The sequence below is a fragment of the Pteropus medius genome, unplaced genomic scaffold (genome assembly GCF_902729225.1).
Source record: "Pteropus medius unplaced genomic scaffold, Ma_sr-lr_union100, whole genome shotgun sequence".
Classification (NCBI taxonomy): Eukaryota; Metazoa; Chordata; class Mammalia; order Chiroptera; family Pteropodidae; genus Pteropus; species Pteropus medius.
In genome coordinates, this window is record NW_024346150.1 from 934,900 (window position 1) to 959,642 (window position 24,743).

Sequence of the window (24,743 nt, forward strand, 5' to 3'; positions counted from 1 at the left end):
GTCTTCTACATGCTCCATTTATTTCTCCAAACCTGCTATTTGATTTAGAGATCACAGTAGAGTGGGAGCAGGGTGGTTGGCCCGAGCCCCTCACCCTCTCCTGGGCTTGAGGAGGATGTTCAGGCCAACCAGAGATGTTCCATGCTTGGCCCTGGACTATCTGAGAGCAGGGGCGGTGCTGATGCTCATTCAGTCCTGTCAAAGGAGCTCTTTTCTCCTCTCTCTGGGCTCTAAAATCCCTGCAGACATTTTACCCATGTCTGAAGACCTCTGTGTTTCAGGCAATGAATTGAGAGATGGGTTTTTTAGTGGAGAAAACTCCTGAGGCTGCAAGCTCTAGCCCCTGCTTTGGTGGAGAGTAGCGGGGCAAATGTTTAGTGGAAGGTGTGCCTCCCTCTGCCCCGGCTCTGAGTAGAGAATGAAGCTGAGGGAGCACCATGTCCCCTGTACCTGGACAGTCCTCCCTCTGCTCAGGCCCGCCTGGGAGCTGAGAGCCAGTACCTGGGGCAGGTGTCTATTTGATTCAGAACTCAGGGCCAGAAGAGGCAAGGGTGCAGAGCCTGACTGCAGACTGTGTAAGGGCAAGGGGCAGAAGATGATCAGACAGAGTCCTAGCATTGCCTGATGAGCCCAGAGGCCTTGGGCTATTTGAGGCAGAAATCTATCCTTAGATTCTCCCAGACTTGCCCATAGGGTTAGGGTACATAGCCGCAGAAGGAGGGGGAACTTTGAAACACAGTGAGGAAAGGCCTGCAAAGCCTGAAACTGAGAGTGAAACTGTGAAATCCACTCCTAATGCAATAAGATGGGAGACAGGGTGAAATCTAGCCCCGATGTCCAGGGGATGGTCCCATTCTATGTCTGTCTGGAGAACAGGAGTGCTGCAGAGACATCTCAGGTCAGACCTCACCAACCAAGTCTTACAGTCCTACCCAGAGGGCAGACAACCAGCAGCACCCACCCCTGTCTGAGAGTTCCCCCAAATCTAGCCCAGATGCAGAGGAGAGCCCTATGCAGAGTTGAAGAAGCCCATAGGCAGGGGACTGGAGCCTTTGACATACTCAGCAGAGGCCCATCAGGCCCTGGAGGCTTCCAGCCCCTGGCTGAGAGTCACTGATCACCACACCTAAAAGATCCTTAATTCCTTTCTGATGGGAACTCTGGGGCAGCAACCCAGTTCTTACTGCAGACCCTCTTACCTCCTGAGTCTCACCTCCCACCCTTCTCTCACCCAGCAACTTGGCCCCTAACCTGGTACCTGTCATCACCATCCCTGTACTTGTGGCCCTCTCCTCCCCAAAGCCCCTTCTCCAGTGCCTCCCAGGACCACACACTACTCATCCATACCCAAGTCTCCCCTCCTGGTTCAAGGCTGACCTGCCACACAGGGTCCGTGTGCTTGCCAGACTTGGCTGAGCTGCGGAAGGCAGGCTGGGAGTGGGGCTTCTTGAGGTTATAAATAGCCACGTTGCCGTCGTAGTGGCCAACTACCACCAGGTAGGGATGGTCCACGTGCATGTCGAGACACATGATGCCGCTGTCGCTGCTGAAGATGTATTCAGGGAAGCTGGGGTTCTTCATGCTGTAGAGCAGCAGCATGCCCCGGCTCTGCTTCATGAAGTCATCTGCCCCAAGGAAGACGGCCCTCTGTGGCTGGAGAATCCAGCTACCCTGCTGGGAAGCCCCCCGTGCCCCTTCCCTACCAGATGGACAAGCCCTGCCCTGCTCTGCCTCTGCTGGAGCGTGTGGGCTTCCTCTCTGGCTTCATCCTCTTTATCTGTGAAATAGGATCATGAGACCTGGCCTACCCATTCTCAGAGTTTGTGGGAGGATCCAACAATCAGTAAAGGTGACCAAGTTTATCTGAGGGACCGATTGTCATTCTCCTTATCCCTCCTGAAGTACAGGAAAGGGGGATGCAGGCTAAGGGAGATGCTAAGTGCAGAATGTGTGTGGGCTTGGGAAGGAGCAGGATCCTCAGAGAGGGCTCAGATACCCCACTCAGGAGCAGGATGCTGTCCTTAGACGGCTGCATAATGCCTATGTGCCTCTCTGCCCCCCGGGCAAGGACAGGGATTCGGTTTGGAATAACACGGAGTTATCTAAATGAGTCCCAAACTTGCCACCTCGGGGCATCTTTCCATACCCTCTGGCCCCAGAATCCCCAGTTGCAGCCTGAGCCCTAGCTCTAGTGATGTTCTCACAATCAAGACGTGCCAGGCCAGCCAGTCGGAGTTTCACAGGCCATTGTGCCATCCTTCCGGCTTGGGCACAGCTTTTGGTGATCAACAGTGAATCTCTCGGCAGAGGTTCCCCTCTGAGTTTGCCCCATGTCAGCGGAATGCTTCCAACCCTTTTTCATTCTCTGCACACTTGGTGCCCATCCTAATGCAGTCACTGAACAGAATCCAGTCCCAGCCCTCAAGTCCAGCTTTCCAGCCACCAGCCCAAGACCCTTCCCAAACTCAGAAGAGCCAGACCTAGAGAAGCGGAAAGCTAGAGCAGCCCCCCATCTTGGGGACCCTATGGGAAGGCAGCCTTTCAGCTGAGATGAGGGCCCTCACCTTGACATGGTGGTCAGTAACGAAAATGCTTCTGCTCTGGAGAAAGCGAGCCTCTCACAAAGAGAAGGAGCTGGGGTCCCTCCAGATCCCCCAGAGCTAAACTGAGTCACCTTGTGCCTGGTGATATCTCAAAGCCAGTAGGGAGCTGGCCTTGAGGTGGGGGTGGGAAGCAGCACCTCACCTGTGGGGCTCCAGGGTGGGCCCGGAGGGCTCACTTTCCAAGGGAGAGATCTTCAGTTGGCTGAGGGGAGCCTCTTTCCCACCCACCCAGATCATGAAGGGCTTCAAGTAGGCAGCATTATAGTCACTGGTAGCTCCTTTTGTTTATCATGCAAATCCTGAGCACCTGATCTGGGCCTCCCCCTGGGCTGGGCCTTGGCAGGGACAGAGACATTCCACTTGAGATGTGGCCTTGCCCTCAGCAGCCCCTACTATAATGAGAGCGCCAGACCCTGCAGTGGAATGAGGTAAGCCTAAGGAATTACAGTGTTAACCACGGGGCCAGAGGTGAGCTACTGATATCCTTGATGTCCAATCTGCCCTTGATGCTGGGCAAGACTGAAAGAGAGTGAGGGGATGGGCACGCAGGTACGTGAATAAAAGGGTGGATGACTGAGGACTCAGATGCTCTCTTTATTTCACCAAGGCATACTTGCTCTTACTGTGGCAAAGGACCTGGCCCCTCAAGGGACAGTAGTGATGACCTATTGCTCTAGACAAACTTCAAGCACTCCCTGCCCCTGTATGTGTGCACAGGGTCTTTGTGACCAGTGAATCCAGGAAAGGAGGGTAGGAAACCCTAAACTGGCTTAGTAACTCTGTGGTGAGGACATCTCTGACCCACTCACAGAACCACTGGGGCTAAAAGCTGAACTTATAACCCTCTAATTTTACAGATGGGTAAACTGAGGTAGAGGGCAGAACTGGTGGGCTCAGGTGCAATAGACTCATCACACCCAATATGCTGTTTATAGCTGAAATTACCCTGCTCAAGATAACATTAATCTGATCTTTACATGGAGGTGGAGAAAGGAGGGGAAGGGACACCAAACCTAATGGGCTGGTGGTGACTGGCAAAGCCAATCCAATCCTTCCATAAGCTGGACTAGAGAATATGTAAGGGACATGGCAGTCAAGCGTGATAAGAGGAAACTTCTGGCACAGAGAATCAGGAATTTCATGAGAGAGGGACATATGGAGCAACCAATCACACCGAAGACTCAGTTCCCAGGCCACATGATCCTGACAATAAGCCTCTCTTTCTTAACCTGGCTCTAGTAATCTCTGTTACTTCCAATCAAAACCAGCCCTCCTGCAATAAAGATCACAGCTTCTGATCATGGCTGGACTATGTATTTCCTGAATTCCAGTTCAGGGGTCTATCTGAAAAACTACACGTGGAAAGCAGAGAAAACTCTCATTTAATTAGGGCTTCCTCTCTACTCCTTATTCTTCTCATCTCTGACTCCCCTATGAAACCTCATTATTTCACTCTCCAAGTATATACCTGGTGTGACATCACAGCCCAAACCTCCGACTGCCCCACAATATCATCATCATCCTGCCTTCCAAAAGACCTAAAATGACATCACTAATCAGACCACCAATGGTCCCCATGTGACATCATTGCTCAGGCTACCAGCAATCCTAGTGACATCATTGCCCAGCCCTCCAACATTCCCAGTATGATGTCACCGGCCAGGTCACCAGCAGCCTAGTGACATCATTGCCCAGCCCTCCAATAATCCCAGGATGATGCTACCAACAAGGTCACCAGCAGTCCCATTATAACAGTGGCATCAAGGTCACCTATAGCGCTTCAGTTCTCAGTGAGAGAACAGTGAGATTCCATCAGGCTCAAGGCTACAGAGCCTGGGGCCTTGAGCCCTGCGGTACTTTGTCCTGAACCCTACAAACTCTCTGGCTTCTCAAAGAAGGGCTGAAGGGTCCAGTGACAGAGATGGGAGCCCCCAACCCCACCCATTGTATAAAGATGCAGAGACTCTGAAGTCTGGGGCCAGCAAAGGAATTCCAGGTTCCTTCAGGCAACAGGATTTTAGTAAGTATATGTGGTAGGTAGAGGGAAGGAGAAATAGAGGAAGGGAAAGAGAGAGAAAAGAGGGGGTAGGAATGGAGGGGAGAAGAGAAAGAGGGGGGAGGAAGGAGAGAGGGAGAGAGGGAGAGAGAGAGAGAGACAGAGAGAGACAGAGACAGAGACAGAGACAGAGAGACAGAGAAAGAAACCACCAGGTCTAAAACCCTGAGGCAGGGAAAGGAGAAAGGGAAACTGAGCTGGCCTTAGCTCCCCTCCTCCACTTTCTACTTTTGCTCTTCTCCAGGAAGCCTTCCAGACCATTCAGCCCCTTCTCTGTGAGTGCCCCCTTGAGGAGCTTTTTTACCTATATCTCATTATTATAGGTGGTCCTGAGAGGTTTTGTCCTTTGCCCCAACAAAGAATGAAGTGAACATGGCCTCCTGTAGCTCAGCAGGCTTGCTCTCTCCAGTGAGAGGGGTGCCTCCTGCTAATCTGGCTCTGCTAGATAATCTCTAAGGACACCCCGACTCTGACCTCCAATGATCCACAAGGTTTGAAGGAGGAGAATCAACTACCTCCTAGAGCCTGATCTGGCAGTTCTCAGAAAGCCATGGTTTCAGGGGAGGGGTAGCTTAATTCCATAGTAGACCTCTTGCTGCCTTCAGCTCCCTCTGCTAAGGCCCTGGCAGAGTAGCACCCAGTAAGGAACATGGATAGATGTCTTCTTGAATTGGCCCTCCAGCTCCACCCCTGCCCTACAAGTAACAGCTCTAGATTATAGGGCGGGGGTGGGTGGCATTCTGGAGAGTCTGGCTGTCAGGAGAAGCCTGGGCTCTTGCTCAGGATTCACAGAGGGCCAGGCAGGCACAGGGTATGTTGGAGCATCAGGCTAAAGCCAGCTCAGTGGTCACAGGGAAGCAGATGCCAAGCTGCAGAGATAAGCATACTAAGCCAGCCTCAGACAGTAGGCCTCCTCTCTTACTGTGGCATCCCAAATGAGTCCAGCTCAGGGCCAACTCTAAGGCAGCGGCTGTTTAATCACTCCCTTTATTAAGTCATGCAAGAGGCACATGGAGGGGGGCTCGGTAGGCCAAATAATGATCCCCAACAAGATGTCTATGTCCTAATTCCTAGAACCCATAAATATGTCACTTAGCATGGCAAAAGGGATTTTGCAGATGTGATTAAACTAAAGATTTTGAGATAGGGAGATTACCCTGGATTATCTGGATAGACCCAATGTAATCACAGGGGTTCTTATAAGGGAAAGAGGGAGGCAGGAGAGTCAGAGGAGACGTGACAACAGAAAAAGATGTCAGAATGATGCAATTGCTAGCTGGAAAGGAGCCACAAGCCATGGAATGTGAGCAGCCTCTAGAAGCAGGAAAAGGCAAAGAAATGGATGTTCCTGTAGAGCCTCTAGAAGGAATAAAACCCTGCTGATCACTGATTCTTGTTCGGTGAAATGCATTTTAGACTTCTGACCTCCAGAATTATAAGATAATAAATTTGTATTGTTTTAAGTCATTATGTTTATTGTCATTTATTATAGCAGTCATAGGACATTATATTTGTAGCCATTCAGGGAAGGCTGACCCAAACCCCACTTTTAGGAATCAGAGGGAGAGGCCCCCATAGATGGTACCTTTTCCTGGGATGGTTTGGAAGCAGTCTTTTTAGAAGTCAGGAGGATGGATGCAATGATCCCTGGCTCTTCTGATGACAATAATGAAACCTTCCTCCAGTTTCCCACACCTCAGCCCTGCCACCTGGGACTCCAGGAACAGAAATGCCTCTTGGGTTAGGATTTTCATAGTCTCCAAAGGCAGAGGACCGGCCCACGGCTGCCACAAGAAAGGGCATCGGTACTAGAGGGTCGCAAACCCTCAGCATGGCCCAGAGGCCAAGGTGCCAGGCTGAGCTCAGCCTCCCAGGCAGCCGGGTGTTTCCAAGTACTCTCGTCCAATTAGAAGTCATATTTAAACAGCGTGGGAAGTAAGAGCAAGGCCTTGGAGACAGAATACATCAAGCGGGACATTTAATTTGATTTAGGGAAAATGAGGCAAACATTTGAGAACCGAAATAACTAACCAGTAATTAAACTAACAACAGGAATGCCCTTGCACTACAAGCCGGAGAGCACAGTGGCCTTTATGGACTGTATTTACAAAAAGACCTGACAACATAATTAGTCCTGTAAATTTTACGCAGCCTGCAGCCGGGGAGTGATGGATTTTGTGTGTAGAGGATGAACAGGGAGAAATGAGGTGAATGAATTTCCATTTTCAGTAAATGAAATTAACACTGCTTAATTAGTAAAGCTGACAAATGATCAGGAAAGATTTAAATCCTTACAAGTATATCTCTGACCTGGGCAGGCTCAGGGACAGGCTGGGATGTGGTGGGACGGAGTGGGAATGGGTTTAGTGCCGGGACTCAGGGCCTGACTTTGGCTCTTTTGAGGGTGCTCCTCCAAGAGCTGGGACGCTTCCTCCCCATCTCCTGTGTGATAGATAGTCAGGACCACACAGAGTTTCTAAGACCTGTTCCACCATCTTTCCCGACAGACCATGAGGAGTCTCTATTCCCCTGCCATGAAATAGCTAATGGGCTAGAAAGTGCTCCTCTAGTGCTGATATAATTGCATCCCAGTTTTGCCCCTTTTCCTGGACTAGCTCCCTTTGCCCTCCAGTGTTCCTTCATCTGTTTTCACCTGCTGACAGCCTCTGTCTTAGCTCTGCTAGGAATATGGAGCCTGGCCCCGGGGAGCACCCAGTCTCTGCCCTGTACACAGCCTGGCGTGCTTACCACCTGGCACCCAGCAGCCCAAGAGGCAAGGCAGATGTGAATGCTTCTGTGCTGTTGCAGGCAATTGCATGGACTCCCTTTTTTTTACCTGCTTGCTCCTGGCCTGGCTCCAAGTAACCTTCCTTGTCCTCAAAATAGGGGATTGGCTCCCATCCTTCCTAGGGTATATAGCTACCCCTGCTAAAGTCTTATTTGGCTGGATCAGAGAATAAACATCTGGGAATTCCAGGCAAAAGGAGGCCTGGGCTGAGTTCGTCAGGGTCAAAACCAACAACAACAACAACAACAAAACAAATTCTTACTCCAGTGCTTATCCACATGAGGCAAAGTCTAATGACGAAGGCTGGCATCTGGGAGCTGGCATCATGATGGATGCCAGTAAGCCAGCTGCTCCTCACCGTAACCCTGTCCAGTAATTAGAATGCCCTTGGCCTGCCTCAGCTTTGCCTTCTGTCTTCCAGGGAGGTAACAGGGCAGTCAAGAGCATGAGACTCCCAGAGGCAACTGCAGGAGTGGTACTGAGATGTGCAGGGCTCTGGAGAAGAAGTGCCTGTCTGAGAGCTGGTTAACAACTGTAATGCTGGTGACAGCAACAGCCAACACCAGTGCTGCCACCAGGTCCTGCCTTCTAAAAGAGTAGGTAGGAGCCTCATCTGATTCCCTTCTGTCTCCACAGATTCCTTTCTCTGCTCAGGTCCCCTAATGATTCTGCAGGAAAACCAGGGGAAAGACCGATAGACAAACTGGCAATGATTGTCCTTTATGTATGCGTGGTCTCACAGATAACAGGGCACGTTTGCCACTTTTCTTTCAAGTGTGCTTTACAGCAGCCCCAGGGTGGAGAGCTGGCAGATGTCACCTTCTTCATGTTACCAATGAGGAAATCAAGGATCAGAAAGGCTTCTGGACCCAGGTAATATCACTGGGAAGTGACCCTCCAGCCAGAAGGTCTGCAGCTGACTGTGGCACCTCCCAGGCATGTGGATGTGGCTAAAAGGACCAACAAAGGACAAAGAGACCGTTCCTGGGCGACTGCCTTCCTAAAGGAGGCTCTTGGGCCTGTTAGACTTGAGATCATCTATTCCTAGGTAGTGGGCTGCTCTTCTCCAGTGCTCCTGGCTGAGGCTGCCCCTATGGACAGTTTCCACATGCCTCTGACCAGCTGACCTTGCTTCTGGCCCTGGGTGGGAGGAGGATGGGGCTAGAGCTGAATCAGTTTCTCCTCCCACCTGCTGGGGAGCCCCCCACATCCCCACCTCAGGCCTGGGCAGAGAGCCTGGAGTCTACACCCACTCCTGGGAGGACCTGCCCAGCCCCCAGGCTCTGTTCCAGGCCCAGTAGCTGCAGCAGAGGGGGAGGAATGTACTAGTTCCCTTCCAGAGGGGGAGGGTGCTTCCCGCTTGGCAGCAGCCCACCCTCAGGAATAGGCACACAAAGCAAGCATTTAGGGCATCCTCAAAGGCTGCCCAGACCACGAGACTGGGAGCAGCTCCAAGGTCTCCTCCCTGAGAGGAATGACAAATACCGACTCCTTCTTGCCCACCCCGCCTCCCTACCCTGGTCAAAGAATGGGTGGACAGGAGGTCTGAGGGGCAGAGACTGGGAGCTTGTAAGCCAGCCAGCCAGAAGCAGCTTGGAAATTGGAAAGATTTTCCTGTTTGCAGAAGCTGATCTTCCCAGTCAGAGAGCAAGCTGTTAGCCTGGGGAGCTACTGCTAACGCGAAGTGTGGGGCCCTCTCCTGTTAGGAAGGTGGAATGTCCAGGCCAGCAGGGAGGTAGGGGCTTCTGCGGGGACCCAGGAACATAAAGGAAAGCAAATAGCCACAGAGTTACCACAGTGCTGCCGCCGGCTATGGGAGGAGGAGAGGAGACTCGCAGGGAGAGGAGAGGGGAGGGGGGAGAGGAGAGGGAGGAGGGAAGGGGGAGGGAGGGAGAGGCCAGCAGTGGTCTCCAAGGGCTCAGGGGCCAAGTGATGAACATCAAGCACTTGCCACCACCCCTGCCTGCTCTGGGGCCTGATCAGGAACACTACTCTCCCTCAGCCTCCACCATCCTATCTCTCCCCCGGTCTGGTCCAGTCTACCTTCTCATGCTTCTCAAACTCACTTCTCCATCCCCATTCCATAGTCATGGTTCAGATCCTGCCATCTCTCCCTGGAATGCCTGCACCAGTCTCCTAACTGGTCTTCCAGCTCCAGTATCCTGGATGCAATTCCCCCTACACTGGTCATATCCTTGCCCTTCTCAAATTCTTTCAGTGGTTTCCTCTCTGGAGAAGGTCAGAAGATTGCCTACAGGAGAAGGGCCAAGCTTCTTGGAATGGCTTACCAAGCCCTTGGGGGGCTGACCCTGCCTCTGAGACAGCTTCATTTCCTGCCATATTGCTTGTGCTGCCAGACATTTGCATATGCTGGTTCCTCTGCCAGAAGTGATCTCTCCTTTCTTCACCTTGATAACTCTTTCAAGGCTCATTTTGGCGTATTTCTTCACCCAGCACTTATTGCTGGTGTGATTATGGATCTTCCCCATTAGGCTGTGAGCCCCGAGGGCAGGGAGTGTATCCTAGTCATTTTTGTGTCTTTCACACTTGGCAAAGAACGCTGCACTGAGTAGGTGCTTAGTGTTTGCTGGTAAAGCTAGCAAATTAATGAACAGCTAGATTACTTACAGGAGCCATGTCCCACTGCAAACAGATCCTTGTACTTTGGATTCCTGCAAAAGAAATATGAATCCATTGGCCCAGGAAATGGACTTGGCTGTCCCACGAACACTGGTACCTATCTACAGACATCTACTGTTGAGCGGATCCCAAAATCCCATAAGAATTCCGGTCTCATTTTTTCCCATAATGCTACGTGTCACCCTCAAGGTGGCTAAAGCAGTAGAAGTGCGCTGCTCTGGGCTTGGCACCCAGCAGGCGCTCAGGAACTCTTAATTTGCTGCAATGCCTACACTCACCAGCAGAGGGCAGTGACTGCCAGGCGCTTGGCTTTGTCGTTTTGGAACTTCCAGAGGGGCAGCAGCGTACCTTCTTGGTCCCGGTATTCGTCAGCAGCATCCTCATAGTACTTAAAATCTTAAACACACACAGGCTGAGTCAGCCCTGGAACTGCCAGTTTATGGTAAACCCAGGTCTGCCACTTTCTGTCTGGCCAAAACAATGAACCTCTTTGTGTTTCGGTGTGGGAATAGTAATAGCACCTATCTCAAAGTACGCTTGAGATTAAATGAGTTAATATATGTAAAATACTTAGGAAAATACCTGGCACATAGTAAGTTCTCTATAGGTGTTATTATTACAGTCATCGTTGTTGTTTCAGGTAAATGACAATGAAGTGGGTATGCGCACGTGGATAAAATCCCAGGTTTGCTCATCTTCATATCCACTGCCAAGCTGCACTATAGTGAAACTGCCTGGATCCCTCATGGGTTCTTTGAACTCAAGTTCATCTCCTGCCTTAAATTATTCTGCCTCCCATTTCCTCTAACTTAGGTAGGAGCCCCATCCATCTTTCTACTTCTCTAAACCAGAAACCTGGGTGATCCCTTTCCATTGTCTCTCATATGTTCCTTCTGATTGCCTTTTTAATCCATTCACTCCTCTCCAAATCCACAGCCACTGCCCAGGTTCAGGCCCCAACAACCATCACCTGGATCATTGCGTAAGCCTCCTAACTGGCCTCCATACCTCCAGTAATTACTCTTCCAGTCCATGTTCCACAGAGCTACTGGAGCGAGAACAAATAAATCGCCTAACCATACTACCTCCTCCAACCCACTGAGAACCCCTCAATGGCTTCCATTGCACAGGGGTTCCCTAGTCAAACCAGTGCTCCAGGCCACTACTTCTATATCATTTCGGGCTAGCTGTTCATGCACCCTCTATGTCAAATGGTGTCTAAAATGTCCTAATCCACCATCTTCCTAGAAAACTCCTACTCACTCCAGATCCAAATCAAACTGCTCCTCCTCTGTGAGGCCTTCATATTCTTGTTGAGCAGAGTTCATTTCTTTCTCCATTCCAGTTCTGTGCCACTCCTCTATTGAAACATCTGTCACATTGTGTTGCTTCTATTTTTCCTTTTGCCTGTCTCCCCCAAAAGGCAGCTCTTAGAGAGCAGGAAGCATGCGATATTCATCTCTGGATCCACCAGCACAGGGCCAGCCACAGAACAGATACCCAGTGACTGTCCAAAGAATGCAATGAAATAAATCAACAGAAGTGAATGCTCCTCAGCCTCCTTTCCAACCAAGGATGACCTATTAGAAAATGAATCCACTCATCCAACACAGTCAAGAACATACCCAGACATGGCTCCAACCTCTCTCACAATGTCCCACACCTTGAGGTTCTGGGACTACATTCCAACCTCAAAAGTGTCTTAGAACAAACAAAGATTAGAGTGGTCAGAGGCATGAGCCTTGATCACATCAGAGATCCTTGAGCTTGGGCTATCTTTGAAAATGCCTCATTTCAGAGAGACTAATTGGTAACACTTCACTGTTTTCACTTCTCCTTCATAGTTACACTTTCCCAGAGGGAAAGAGTATGCAATTAAAAAAAAAATCAAAGTCCAATGCATTTTTATGTGACTGTGTTCTCATAAATGAAAAGGGTTCAACAAGGCCAATTTCACCATGGATATTAATCATGTTTGCTGCCCTTTGAGGGGCTGGTTGTAGAGGCTGGGTTTCAGGAAGCCAAGCAGCGTGAGTGACAAATTCATTCAAAGCTACTGTGTACTTTGACAGCTTTGAAAAGCACTCAAGGTCGTTTTCCAGCCTGAATGATAACAAGGGGGCTTGTTTAGGCTGCTGGTCTTGGCAGCCCTGATTTCTATGTCCCGTGGGTGAGCAATGAACATCAAGTCACCAAGAAGAGCCTTAAGCTGTCAGCAAAGGAGACCAGCCAGCAGCAAGGAGCTGCCAACTCTGGGGATGCAGCTGCTCCAGATAAATGCGCAACCTCTTAGGGAAATACAAGCCACTTGGGAATGTGCCGTTCATGCCCTGAGAAGGATTCCGTTTTCCTGGCTCTGTCATAGACACCAGAATTTCCCAGGCCCCCAGGATTTAAGCATTTCTAAATCAATCTCTTTCTTCACCTCATCACTAATTAATCACCAGCATAGACCTACTGAATGTTTATTTGAAATGTCTCTTCCAGCTCAGTGGCTCTGTATCTTTGTGCTGAAGTACTTAGGCTATGGACCAAAAAGGGCCTGTGTTCGAATCTTAATTGCACCACTCACAGCCCACACTAGCTGTGGTTTTGAACAAGTGGCAACAATACAGCCTGAATTTTTCATCTATAAAATGGAGATAATAATGTTATTCATCTGACAGTATGGCTGTCAGGATTAAATAAAATAACACATGTAGATAGCACAGCATAATCCCTGGTTGATAGCCCGTTCCCAGGGAATTTTGGTGCTTGTTTTTCATTATAACTGCTCCTTTTTCTCCATCCCCTATGATGCAGTCTGGGTAAGGTGTGACGAGGCCCACTCCACCCCACACCTGAACCTTACCTTTGCGTCTCGTCTTTGTATTCTGCCCAATCACATCCTCCTCCAGCCCTGCTCTTATTGGGCTGTGTATCCTACTTGGACAGTATCTTTGAACTGTCTGCAGAGAAATCTCAGATTCCCTGTGTGATAGTCAAGGCCCTTCATTAATTGGCTCCAGCCTCTAGTCTGAACTCTCACCACTTTCCAACAAAGCCTCTGTTTGGGTCAAGCCTGCTGTCCCTTGTTTCCAGAGTCCATTCTAATTCATTTTCACCACCGAGTCACTGCTTGTGCTGTCCCCTGCCCAGAACATCCACTTTTCAGCTAATCTCCAGCTCAGACTCTGCTTATCCCTTGGCATCTAGATCAGCCCTCCGTGAAGCCTTCCTTGACTGCTGCCACTCATCCCTCATTTCCCTACCTCCATTCTTGAGGATCCCCAGAGCAGGTGCTGTCTGCATCCTAGCATTTATATTGTCCCCAAGCTGGACAGAGTAGAGAACAGAGCACAAAATTAGGAAGCTCAAGACCTAAATTTGGGTCCTCTCTACCATTCACTAGTCAGTTCACTAGTCAGGTAGCCTTGGCCTGAGCTTCCTTGTGTGTGAAATAGGGGTAATAATCTCAGCTCTGCCTGACTTCCAGGATTGTTGGGAAGATGACATTGGATCACTAACGTGCAGATGTTTTTGCTGCACTATTGTCATATCTTATCACTACCCATTTTTTTCTTATGCCATTGTTCATGGTTGACCCGTCTAAGTTTTGTCTCCGTAGTGACATCCAGAGGAAGGAGGGATTATTTGTTCTCCCCTTGCACCTAACATGGGACACTCAAATACTTACCTTGTATGAGAGATATGCTTTTTTTCACGTACAGCACCTAGTATTCCTAGGTGGTCTCCCATCCAAGTACTAACCAGGCCTGACCCTGCTTAGCTTCCGAGATCAGACGAGATCGGGCATGTTCAGGGTGGCATGGCCGTAGACTGTATGAGAGATTTTTAATACAGGCAATAATGGTAGTTTCCAGCACTTCAAATCTTACCTTGAGCAACATCATCATATGTATTCTGGTTGACCATCCGCTCCACAATTTTAGCAGCTTGGGTCACTTTGGTGATATCATCACTCTGTGGAGATATAGAGGCCACAAATTCTCACAAGCCAGCATATGAAAGGTCATGCCCTGAGCCACAGCCCAGGCTTGCAGTTGATTCAGTGATGCCTCTCTGACACCACCCACCTTGGAGAGCTCTTTAAAGGTATCTCTTCATGCCTCAGCCAGTTACCCCATCTCCCCCTTCTGGAAACACCAGGCTCACAAGAGGCACAAGAAGTCTGCACTGCCATACTTGGCTCCTGGGCAGAGCCTGCCTCATGTTCTTTCATTCTGAGCTTGTTCTGGAGAAGGCATATCTCTGAGCACAAGACAGGACATTGAAAAGAGACAAGAAAGGGTACTGGAAGGGGAGAGCAGACAAGAGCAGGTCAGAGGCTTTTTTGATTGGGATGGAAAGTTTTCACCAGCTCAGATAATGGCAAAGACTCCCATTAAAGGCCTCAGTGGTTTAGTCAAGACTTGAAGAAGACACAGAGGCTTAGAGAGGGGAGAAAGACATGCTTGTACACAGAGAATTTGAGGCAAAACTGACTCCTAATCCAGGGCCCTGCCTACTGTTCAGATAAAAGAGAAAGCAGGAAGTTTCATGTCAAGAAAAAATGACTCATTATGAACCAAAAAAAAAAAAATCATTCTGTGAAATTCCATAAATCCACAAGGAGAACTACTTAGTGGGTTATTAGAGGAGCAAAAGAGTTTGAGGCTGGCAAGAAAAGCTCCAGAATTTAGGGCAGGTAGCAGGAATGAACCAGAGGCTCAGATGGCCAGGCTCATGGCTCTAGAGGATGAGATTTCTCAGGAGTGGCAGTGGTTAAGAGAATTGGTTCTGGAGCCACCCAGACTTGCATTCCCATCCCATTCCATGGATTAGGATCCAGGTGGCCACTTTGGGCAAGTTGCTTAACTTCTGAGTCTTAGAGTACTTGTGGGAATGGATAATGCCACCTGCATCATAGAGTCATTGTGGGATTAAATCAATAATGGACAGGGTATTACTAACCCAGTGCCCGGTGGTGATGGTGGTGCAGACCAGTGTAGTGGGGGCTTATAAAGTCACATATGGAGAACTGCCCTTTGAGAATCTTTTGTCAGGTCTCAAACTGGCTTCAAGTTTATCTCAGAAAACTGACCAAGGACACACATTGAAGCCTTATGATCATACTCCTTAGAGTTCACCTGGTACTAGCTACTCTCTCTACTCGTTGACTCAAAGCAAGAACCCTTTCCTCTTGATAGCTTCCTGGCACATGACTCTCCACATGTCAGGCAGCATCTTCTGTGGTCAGACAGCCTATTGGCTTAAACTTACTACTGGATCTTATACCCATGGTCCCAACTCTGTCCTCTGGCCACAGAGAATTATGTGTCTGGTAATAACTCCTCTGATATAGGGGATAGTGTCTCATTCCTTGAGTCAGTACTTCTTCAGGTGAACCCTCATCAGCTGTGCCACAGCACCACTATCAATGAGTACCAATCAAATGCTATGTTAGGGGCTATACATATATTATCTTGGGTTCTCACACTATCTGGCAAAGTAGGTATCATTATGTTTTTACAGTTGAAGAAACAAGTTTTAGGAAAACTCAGCTAATAAGGGGCAAAGCCAGGATGTGAACACAACTCTGTGTACTACAGGGCCCATACCCATAGCCCCACACAGAGAGTCAGTCCCTCTCCAGTCTGACCCCTTTCCTGGTCCTGGGAGACTCAGGGCTCCAGATGTGCACTGAGGAGAGAATATGGTGGACTGTTGCCATCCTTGTTCTGGATACTATGCTATTTGAATGGCCATAGTTCTTTATTGGTTCTGAGTGAACTTGTGGCCTCTGAGCCCCAACATCCATTCCTGTCCTAATCTTTCAGATCAGACAAGCTTGTATTAATTTCTGTAAATTCACCCAAATCATTAATGAAACAGAAACCTGAGAAATCTGCCACTACAGACCTTCCTACAGAGTTATCATGAAGTTATTCTGCTTTCTTCCCTTCTACGCACTTGAATTTTATACCAACCAAACCAGACCCTGGTCTCTAGGAAAGGGCTGTCACTCTGTTCATACACTGGGACTGAGCAAAGGGGCAGATAACTTCCACTCTCATCTATGACAGCCTGGCCCAGTGCTTGGGATCAGTACTTCTGAGTTAGAGCTCAATTTCCTTGGAGAGAGGTTTGTAGTCACTGGTGGTAGAGGTGGGTATGTCCTACCTCCACTGTATGTGCTTTGTCCACAGGGCTGGAATCTGCCTGAATCACAGCCTTCCATGTCAGCCAACCTGGAAGAACCCAGTGTAGTACTGCCTCCCCCAAGATGTTAGACATCAACTATGGTAAGGCTCGGACTCAAGGACGATTTTCATTCTCAGCCACAGAGACCTTTCTGCTGGTCTCTGGGTCCTAATGACTGCAGTTAAGGTTTCTGTAACCATGGTCTCAGCACAGAATCCATAGCCAAACCCCTGATGGCTCTTCAAGTGAACCCTGACCCAGGCCAATACCTCCTCCCAAGCCCCTAACCTCTAGAAAATGGTGCAGGGGAAGTCAAGGATCTGGACAAGGGCCACCCACAGGGCAGGGACTTCATCTTCATCTTAGGGTTCCAGTACCCAGCATGGTCATGATTACCAAGTGCTTGGTATGTGATTGAATAAAACCGAATTTATCATATCCCTGATAAAGCCAAAGCAGGGAACCCTCAAACCTCTCCTAAAATGTGGCTTTATCAGGGCTATGAAATTGAGTAGAAGTGCGCATACCTCAGACAAAGGAAGCAGAACTTCCTTTAACTCATCTGGCTTCTATTATGGGGTGGAGCAGAACCCATCCCTGATTGCTGTCTGTGAGCTCTCCAAGGTGCTGAACCCAGACCTTGGCTTCCTGCGGACCTCATTCCTCCCACCCCATTGCAGGTCAAACTCATTGTGATATCCATACTAAGATTCTGGTTCCTTACCCAGCTTTCTGTCTATTGAAGGGAGGAATGTGGTCTCAATATTTCCCTGAGGTGACCCTCCCTGCAGTGACCTCTCACTGTAACTTCTATGATGATTGCCAAACCTATGCTCACTACACCCATGGTGAGCTCCCTAACCATGACCTCTATAACAATTACATGGCTCCTCATGGTAAATCCAGCTCAGCGTGGCCACACCCTTTGGCTTGGATTTGCTGGTGCCTGTGATCAGATCTGACTTGGCTCCTGGCCCTAAAAACTCACCTAAAGAACTGAGAGCAAGTAAATTAAAGAACTAAAGGTTGAAGAGAAAATCACCCTCCCAAACCCTCTGGGACCTTGCCCAGGGAAGTGGTACCTTATTCTCACATCCCACCCCACCCTGGTAAGACTCCCAAGCTCTTCCAGGGTGCACATCAGGCTTTCGATATCATTCATATCTTCTGTTGCCCCTAGCCCAACAATACTGAATCCCTGCTAGCCTCCAGACCTACGTAAAATTTGGAGGAGGTGTAGAAAGTCAGAGGCAGTTGTAGTTCTCCTCACATCTTCCCACAAGGACAGAACTATTCATACTTAAACATTAGCACCCACCACTTATGCGTCTGTGATGTCTTCCCAGATAGCCACGTTTCTGTCTATCCAGGGGCCAACGTCCCACACAGTCATTCTCTGTGACAGAGCCAAGGTAACCCTCACCAAACCTGGGACTCCATAGATGTCATCTTCCTCATGGCCATCTTCCCCATTTTTTTAGCCACTGGGGTCTTTGTCTTCTCCTTCTCTTTGGTCTTTTCTTGCTTCTTGAGCTCCTCCACATAGGCATCATAAATCTCCCACTAGGCAAGGGCAATATGAGAAGGATCACTGTAGGGCAAACTTTTCACCCAGTCAATTTCTCTTCAGCCTCTAAGGCTTCAGGAGCTGATCATGTCAACTCCTATCAGATGCCTCCACATCATCCTCTACTTGGCCCACTGTAATTATGTATTAAATATCTGTCTTCCCTGCTAACCATCAGCTCTAGGCCAGGAATGAAAGAGCTCTCAGGGCACCTCTGGGCTGGGCTTTTTACTCTATAGCCCAGGGATTTTGTTGTCAGCTGGAGATAGTATTGTTCCAGCCTACAATCCCCATCAGGCAAAACAAATGGGCAAACGCCAGCCTAGCTCACATTTTTCTTGGTGGTTTATAGGACTCTGAACTAGGAAATTAAAAAAAATCCCCCCCTGCATGGAGATGAGATAAACATCTTGGCTCAGGCTGGCTCTCTACAGCATTGACCACACCTTCTCAGCATAAGAAGATAAACAAAAAGTAAGGGAACCCCTGCTAACTTGATCTGACATCAAGAGAAGTCCAAGGATAATAGCAAAGGGAGCAGCAAGGATCTGGGGCTGGGCGAATGCCCCGGATCACACTGTGTGCTCTCCAGAGCTGGGCAGTCACTGCCATCTGGAGGCCAGATAGGCGCACCTTACATTTAATAATTCACCCATAAGCCAGTACTCCACACTGTAATATACTTCACTGATATCTCATTCAGAGCTCTCCAACAACGCCGTGAGGCTGCTTGTCATCGTCATTTGACAAGGAAAGAAACAGGCATTAAGGTTGACATGGTTTGACCAAGATCTTACAGCATGAGCAACAGAGTTGGGGTATGAGCTCAGGTCTCCTGACACCATATCTTGCCTAAATCAGCAAGATAAGTCCTATGGCTATGCAGTAGGACTTAAGGGGGAAGGAGGTTCTACAAGAACACTGAAGGCTGCTGAAAAGGCAGTGTCAGAGTGCTAATACTTTAGAGTCAGCTACAGGGTGCCATGGGCTACAGAGAGTCCGTAGGAACAAATGTTCTCCCCTGGTCTTGGAGGAACTTCCAGAAGCCATGCCTGTTTCCTCTTTGGTCAGTCTTGCCTGGGGTGGCTGGGATCCAGAGCTCACTGGGTGGGGACCTAGTGTCTCACATACATGGTGTTCAGAGCCTGAACAAGGAGCAGGGTGTGGATGGATGAGAAGTATAGACTGGTAGTGGAATCTTTGACCATACCAGATTCCCTTGTTGCAGAGCCAGACAGAAATGCATGAGGATGGGGTGGGGTGGTGGTTTTTAGACTAGTTCAGGGTCTCACCTGATTGGCTGTAGCTGAAAAGTTTGTCCTGGGAGGAGGCTCCATCTGGCATTCTCGGTCCTAGAAAACAATGACAATAGGAAACCCATAGAAGGCCCTCAGCTCCTTCTCACTTAACCCGACATGGGTAAAGCCTTTCGGTTGGAGCTGAGGGTGGGGTAGGACACAGAACTGGCGAAGTAAAGAAGGCCAGGGCCAGAGCCAAAGAAGTAAAAGGACGAAATGATGTTGCGAAAGCCTACATTGCCCACCCAAACCTCCTTTAGAAGAAGCTTAAGCTAGAAAGCAGGGTTGGTGAAGCCTGATTGTGCTGGTTTCAACCAAGAAAAACTCCAAGTAGGGGATGAACAGGTCTGTAAGAAGTCAGGCCTGTGGCCAGCCTCCAGATGTAGGACACAGAAGTCAGCCTCTGGCAGGCCATTGGGCTAATATCCCTCACTCTGAGAAGGCTTCTCCCTAATACTGGTGCTCCACCAGGAAAATGTACCCCCTCTCCATTGTGTATCACCCAGATTACCCAGTGTCAGCATAAGGACTACACAAAGTGATTAGGAGCTCCCAAAAACCCACCCTGCAGACCTCTGCCCTTCACTCACAGATTCATTTCTATAGAACACTGCCTTATACATTTGAGTCCCTCACTTGAAGCCCTGAGAGGTTTGTTCAGCCTGATACTCAGGGTCCTCCATACTTACAAGCCAGAGAACTTTTCTAGCCCTTTCCAGCTAGTCTATCACAGAGACTATGAACTTCAGTCAAACTGGCTCCTAGCCCCACCTCCCCTGACATATTCTGGACTCCTGTCTCTTTCCCAGATCCCAATCTCTTCTTCAAGTCTCCATCAAGTTTCACTTTATCAGTGAAGGCTCCAGCCTCCTTGTTACTCCCCCTGAACTCCTGCCTAGATGGCTTACAGGAACCTGAACACATGCTTCCAGCTCTCCTTGGAGAGAGTAATCATGGCATCTATCTAGTCACCCTGCCAAGCTGAGGGCTGCTGGGGCTGGGGTCAGGCCTGCTTCTTCCCTATCATGCATAATGCAGAGCTGTGAGGTAAAGGGGTCAGGGTGGGGGCTGCTCTACCCGGAGAGGGTTGTTGAAGGTCTGTGATGCCCTCTCACTGAAGTTGAACTGGTTGGTAAGCTTTCGCTCCCTGGGCTGCTTAGGAGCCATCAATTCTTCTTCAGTCACTTTTTCAGCTGCCTGTAAAAAAGACCCACAGGACCAGGACTCAGCTGTGAGAAGAAGGTGTAGGGAATTGGGAGTGGGGAGAAGTCATATCCTAGAAAAGGATGGCAGTGGGAGAGGGTGATGATGCCAGAGACATTGGTACCTGCAGCCTCTAACTTCTCACCTTCAGCCCCCACCCCCAGTAAGTCACCCCTGACATCTCCATCCACAGCTAGAGTGGGACGGGGAAGGATGGAGAGCAATACTATACTGTACCTCAGCTGCAGGTATATCTGTTTGACTCCCAGCTTCAGCTTCTGCATCCTTGGGCTCTTCATCTTCTTCAAGGATTTCTGTTTCTGAAATCACCACCTTGGCAGACTCCTGAGAACCTTGGAGTAGGATATTGCAGATGAGCCCCAATCCAGGCCCACTCCCCCATACCCTGGCAGGATAGGCTCTCTGTCTTCCTGCTTATGTGCCCCAGGGCTCTCCTTGGCCTGAGCCTCATGGGTTAGCTCTCAGACCTAAAAAGGACTGCCAGCTGTTGAATTTTACATACGTAAAGACTCTGCAAAGTTCTGGCTTAGGAATCTACTCCCAAGAGTGACCAGAGAAAGGGGCCCAGGATGCAGCCTCAGGCTGGCCCAGAGGTCTACCTGCCACTAACTCATCACGGTAGTGCTGCCGCCGTCCTTCATCCGAGTCTTTGGGGATCAGGTTCCCGACATGGCTGTAGTGAACTGCCAGTTGGTTCACAAAGCCAATAAGCTTATATGTGCCTTCCTAAGAAGAAAAGGGGCTGAGTCAGAACAGGGGTCCTCAAAAGGGCTGGAGTCAGAATGTAGTATGCCTTCATTCTCTAAGGCCTAAGATAGCTCATCTCTTAACAGAAATGTAACTCAACAAATCCTCAGTTAGTCTGAAGTTTTCACTGCATTCCAGTTTAGAAAAGAGGAGGCAAATGAAATGAAGTTTGTGTTTTTTTAAAGTTCTCATCAAAGGCATATTTTTAAATCTCTTCTCCTTCCAACTTCAAGCAGCTTGAGATTTAACTATCACTGGCTCCTATATTTATGCCAAGGAATCCTGGCTCACCTGTTTTACCACATACCTCAGGTCACACATAGGCATCACCATAAGGCAGGTCATATGTGGTCATTAAACATACATAGCCTAGCCTTCTCTCCACTGCACTTAATGGATGCCAGGGCTGGGAAGATTCTCAGAGACATCAAATCTCCAATTCCTTTGTTCCATACAAGAGGACCATAGAAATCTAGAAAAGGTTGGGGTTTGACACTTATCCAGGTCACACAGCAAATGAGAAAGAGGGCTAGATTTAAAGCTCATGCCAACTGGTTCATTTCTTCTTCATCAAATAAATTTTGAATAGACATAATGTGCCATGTATTTTCTAAGTTCCAGGGATATAAAGCTTAGCAAAAGCAGATATGATGCCCACTTTCATAGAACCTATAGTCTTGTTCCTCTAAACTGTCTCTGATTTAATCAGCAGCCTAGCCCTAAGGTTGAATTTGAGACCAAGGGTCCCTTCCTTCTTTTAATACAGTTATTCCCAACCCTTTTCAAGTCTTATTGAAAAGTATTACGTTTGTATGGCATACTGGGGTAAACTCACTACAGAGGAAACCAGCCCATGGGCTCCAGCTATACCAGACCCACTTGCCCCCAGAGGGCTAAAAAGATCACTATTTCTGCACACAGGTTGGGAAGCTCTGCCTTAACAAGTCACCACAAAGCCCTTCCTCTCTCAGTAATTCAGATAGATGGGGAGATGAGACAGTACAGTGGTTAAGAGCATGATGTACAGAGATAAGCAAAATTGGATTCAAATCCTGATTCTGCCCCTATTATCTACATGACCTTGTGCTTCACCACTCTAAGCTTTAAATTCTTCATCCGTAAAATGAGAAGAATAATCTCTAATTTGCAGAATAGTTGTAAAATAATTAAAACAATCTATTAACATAATATATGACACATAATAAGTGCTCAATAAAAATAGTAACTATTACTATAACAATGGAAGTTCCCATGGGAACTATATCATTGTTATTTGAGATTTCACCTTCACTCTATCCCCAGCAGTGACTGGCACCTTCCTCTTTAGTTTTGGGATGGTATTCTGACTCCATTGCTTCTGTGAAAGGAGAGGAGGCATGCCTAGATCTGAACCATCTCCAGTGCCCACTCCAGCACTTCAAGGGAAAGTAGTAGCTTTGGAGACCTAAAGCTCTTGAAGGACCAATGAAATAGAGACCAGTTCTGTGGGAGGATGCCAAGTGAGCCTGGGAGGCTATTAGAAGATTGGGTAAAGTGAGCCTGCCTGAGAGCTTAGGGCTACCCAGATGGCAGTTGCCTCAAAAAATTTTTTTCTAATAAGTAGGCTATCCAGAGGCCAAAAGGGGTGCATTGACACTCACAAACCAGTGCCAATCCTATGCCTGTAGCATTCCTCCCATGGCCAGCACACTGAGTTCTAGAGAGACCCTCTTTTAGATGTCAGAAAGACAGGAGCCTATAGAGTGCACCACACTCTAGCATAAGCTCAGGTAGAGCAAGGCAGCTTCCTTCTGACCCTCTACTCCTTTATGGGTTGCCCAAGGGAAGCCATTAGCATAACTCAGGAGTGGAACTCCTCAGGAAATACATCTGTATTTGTCCCAACCTCTTTTTGGAGGGATTGACTACTCGATTTTAAATAAGAAGCAGTGTGTTAAAAAAACTGTTCACAGCAGTATTGTTCATGATAGCCAAGAAACAGAAACAACCTAAATGTCCATCATCTTATGATGGATAAATCAAATATGGCATATTTATACAATAAAATATTATTTGACAATAAAAAGAAATGAAGTGTAGATACATACTACAACATGGATGAACCTCGAAAACATGCTAAGTGAAAGAAGCCAGTCATAAAAGACCCCATATTGTATGATTGCTTTTACATGAAATGTCCATAATAGGCAAATCTATAGAGATGAAAAATGTATTCATGGTTGTTTAGGGCTAGAAGGGATGGAGATCTGGGGTTTCTTTTGAGGGGGATGAAAACGTTCTAAAATTGTTTCTGGTGATAGTTACACAATTTGAATATACTAAAAGCCACTGAATTATACACTTCAAATGAATGATTGTATAGTATGCAAATTGTATCTCAATAAAACTGTTTTTTAAAAAAGAGAAAGAAATTGTTAACAGTAGTGGTCTCCGGGGACAGGCATAGGAGGGGGAGGTTTAATTTCCATTGTATTTTCATTGCTCTTTTGAATCTTTTGAAATTTGTACCATGAGTTTCTATTATATATTCAAAATAATTATATAGACATATATTTAAGAAGGAGTGTGATGTTGCTTTGGAGTCAGACTAGTTCAAATCTTGCTTTGAATCCTGGCTGTGACTTTTTGTTACTTGTTTTATCTAGTGTAACCTCAGTTTCATAAAATAAAGATAAAAGTAGTTCCTATGTCAAAGAAATCTGAACATTAAATGAGATATTCTATGTAAAAGGTCTAATATAGGACCTGATACTGGCACATAGTAAGCATGGAACAAATGGATCTTAAGATAACTAAAAAACACATGCGTACTTCCACCTTAGCTCAAATTGTATTTGGAAGTTTTCTTCTATCAGTACTCACAGGAGCTGACTTTGCTATGGCTGAAAACAGTGTTGTCCCTCTTAAAGATGTGCCACACACATGTCCACCAAGTGAGAACGCGTGCATACCACATGCCCCAAGAGAGGGCCCTGAGGAGTCAGCTGCCTACCTGACTCTGATGTCAGAAGACACTGAGAACAGAGCCTGAGAGGGGAGTTTGTACTCCACCCAGGTGTCTGGCTGTAGTTAATGTTAGCAAAAAATGTGTTATACACATCAGAAAAGTATTTTTCTAATCCAATGATTGACTTCAGGATTCTTGAAAAGAATGGCTCTGCACTTAAACAATGCAATTAGCAAGACTGCAAGGGAGGTTCACCAAGTAATTTCAAAAATGTCTGGAAAACTCCATGTAAAATCTCAGGGTTCTGCTCAAAGACCTCAGTTTAAAGATGGTTTCTCTAATAGCTAAGAGGCTTTTGCAGAGTAGCAAGTCACTGCCAAGCCAAGGAGCACATAGAGGTGCCTGTCCCAGAGGGGATGGCTTACTTTAAAGCTGTACCTGACGATGTTCTGGGGTGCATGTGGATTGTTGGCTGTCAGAATTCGGGTAAACTCCTCCTTTAGCTCCTAAGGAAGAGAAATACCAAAAGAGTCATACATTGAGGATCCCTATCCCACACCGAGGCTCGGGAGGAGTCTTATCAGTTATCAGGAGATACCTTATACCCAGGTTCTGTGCAGGCTCTCAGTCAATACTATGGAAAAATGCATCTCTGAGGCTGGAAGAGGTGGGAGAAGGGTAGGATGCTGC

The 24,743-nt window shown here is 48.0% G+C and overlaps 1 protein-coding gene and 1 pseudogene across 1 annotated transcript in view; both read right to left on the reverse strand.

Annotated features, from left to right (window-relative positions):
• The window catches only part of DNAI1 (dynein axonemal intermediate chain 1), a 58,666-nt gene that overhangs the window by 10,116 nt on the left and 23,807 nt on the right, over positions 1-24,743 (reverse strand). Inside the window, exons 4-13 of the mRNA XM_039875687.1 lie at positions 24,479-24,559; positions 20,959-21,085; positions 20,576-20,691; positions 20,213-20,332; positions 19,130-19,189; positions 17,699-17,833; positions 13,966-14,050; positions 10,366-10,483; positions 10,076-10,119; positions 1,378-1,625 (exon numbers count right to left, since the gene is read on the reverse strand). Coding sequence (XP_039731621.1) covers positions 1,378-1,625; positions 10,076-10,119; positions 10,366-10,483; positions 13,966-14,050; positions 17,699-17,833; positions 19,130-19,189; positions 20,213-20,332; positions 20,576-20,691; positions 20,959-21,085; positions 24,479-24,559 — 1,134 coding nt within the window. The remainder of the gene's footprint in view (positions 1-1,377; positions 1,626-10,075; positions 10,120-10,365; positions 10,484-13,965; positions 14,051-17,698; positions 17,834-19,129; positions 19,190-20,212; positions 20,333-20,575; positions 20,692-20,958; positions 21,086-24,478; positions 24,560-24,743) is intronic.
• On the reverse strand, positions 13,789-13,907 carry LOC120613015 (uncharacterized; annotated as a pseudogene).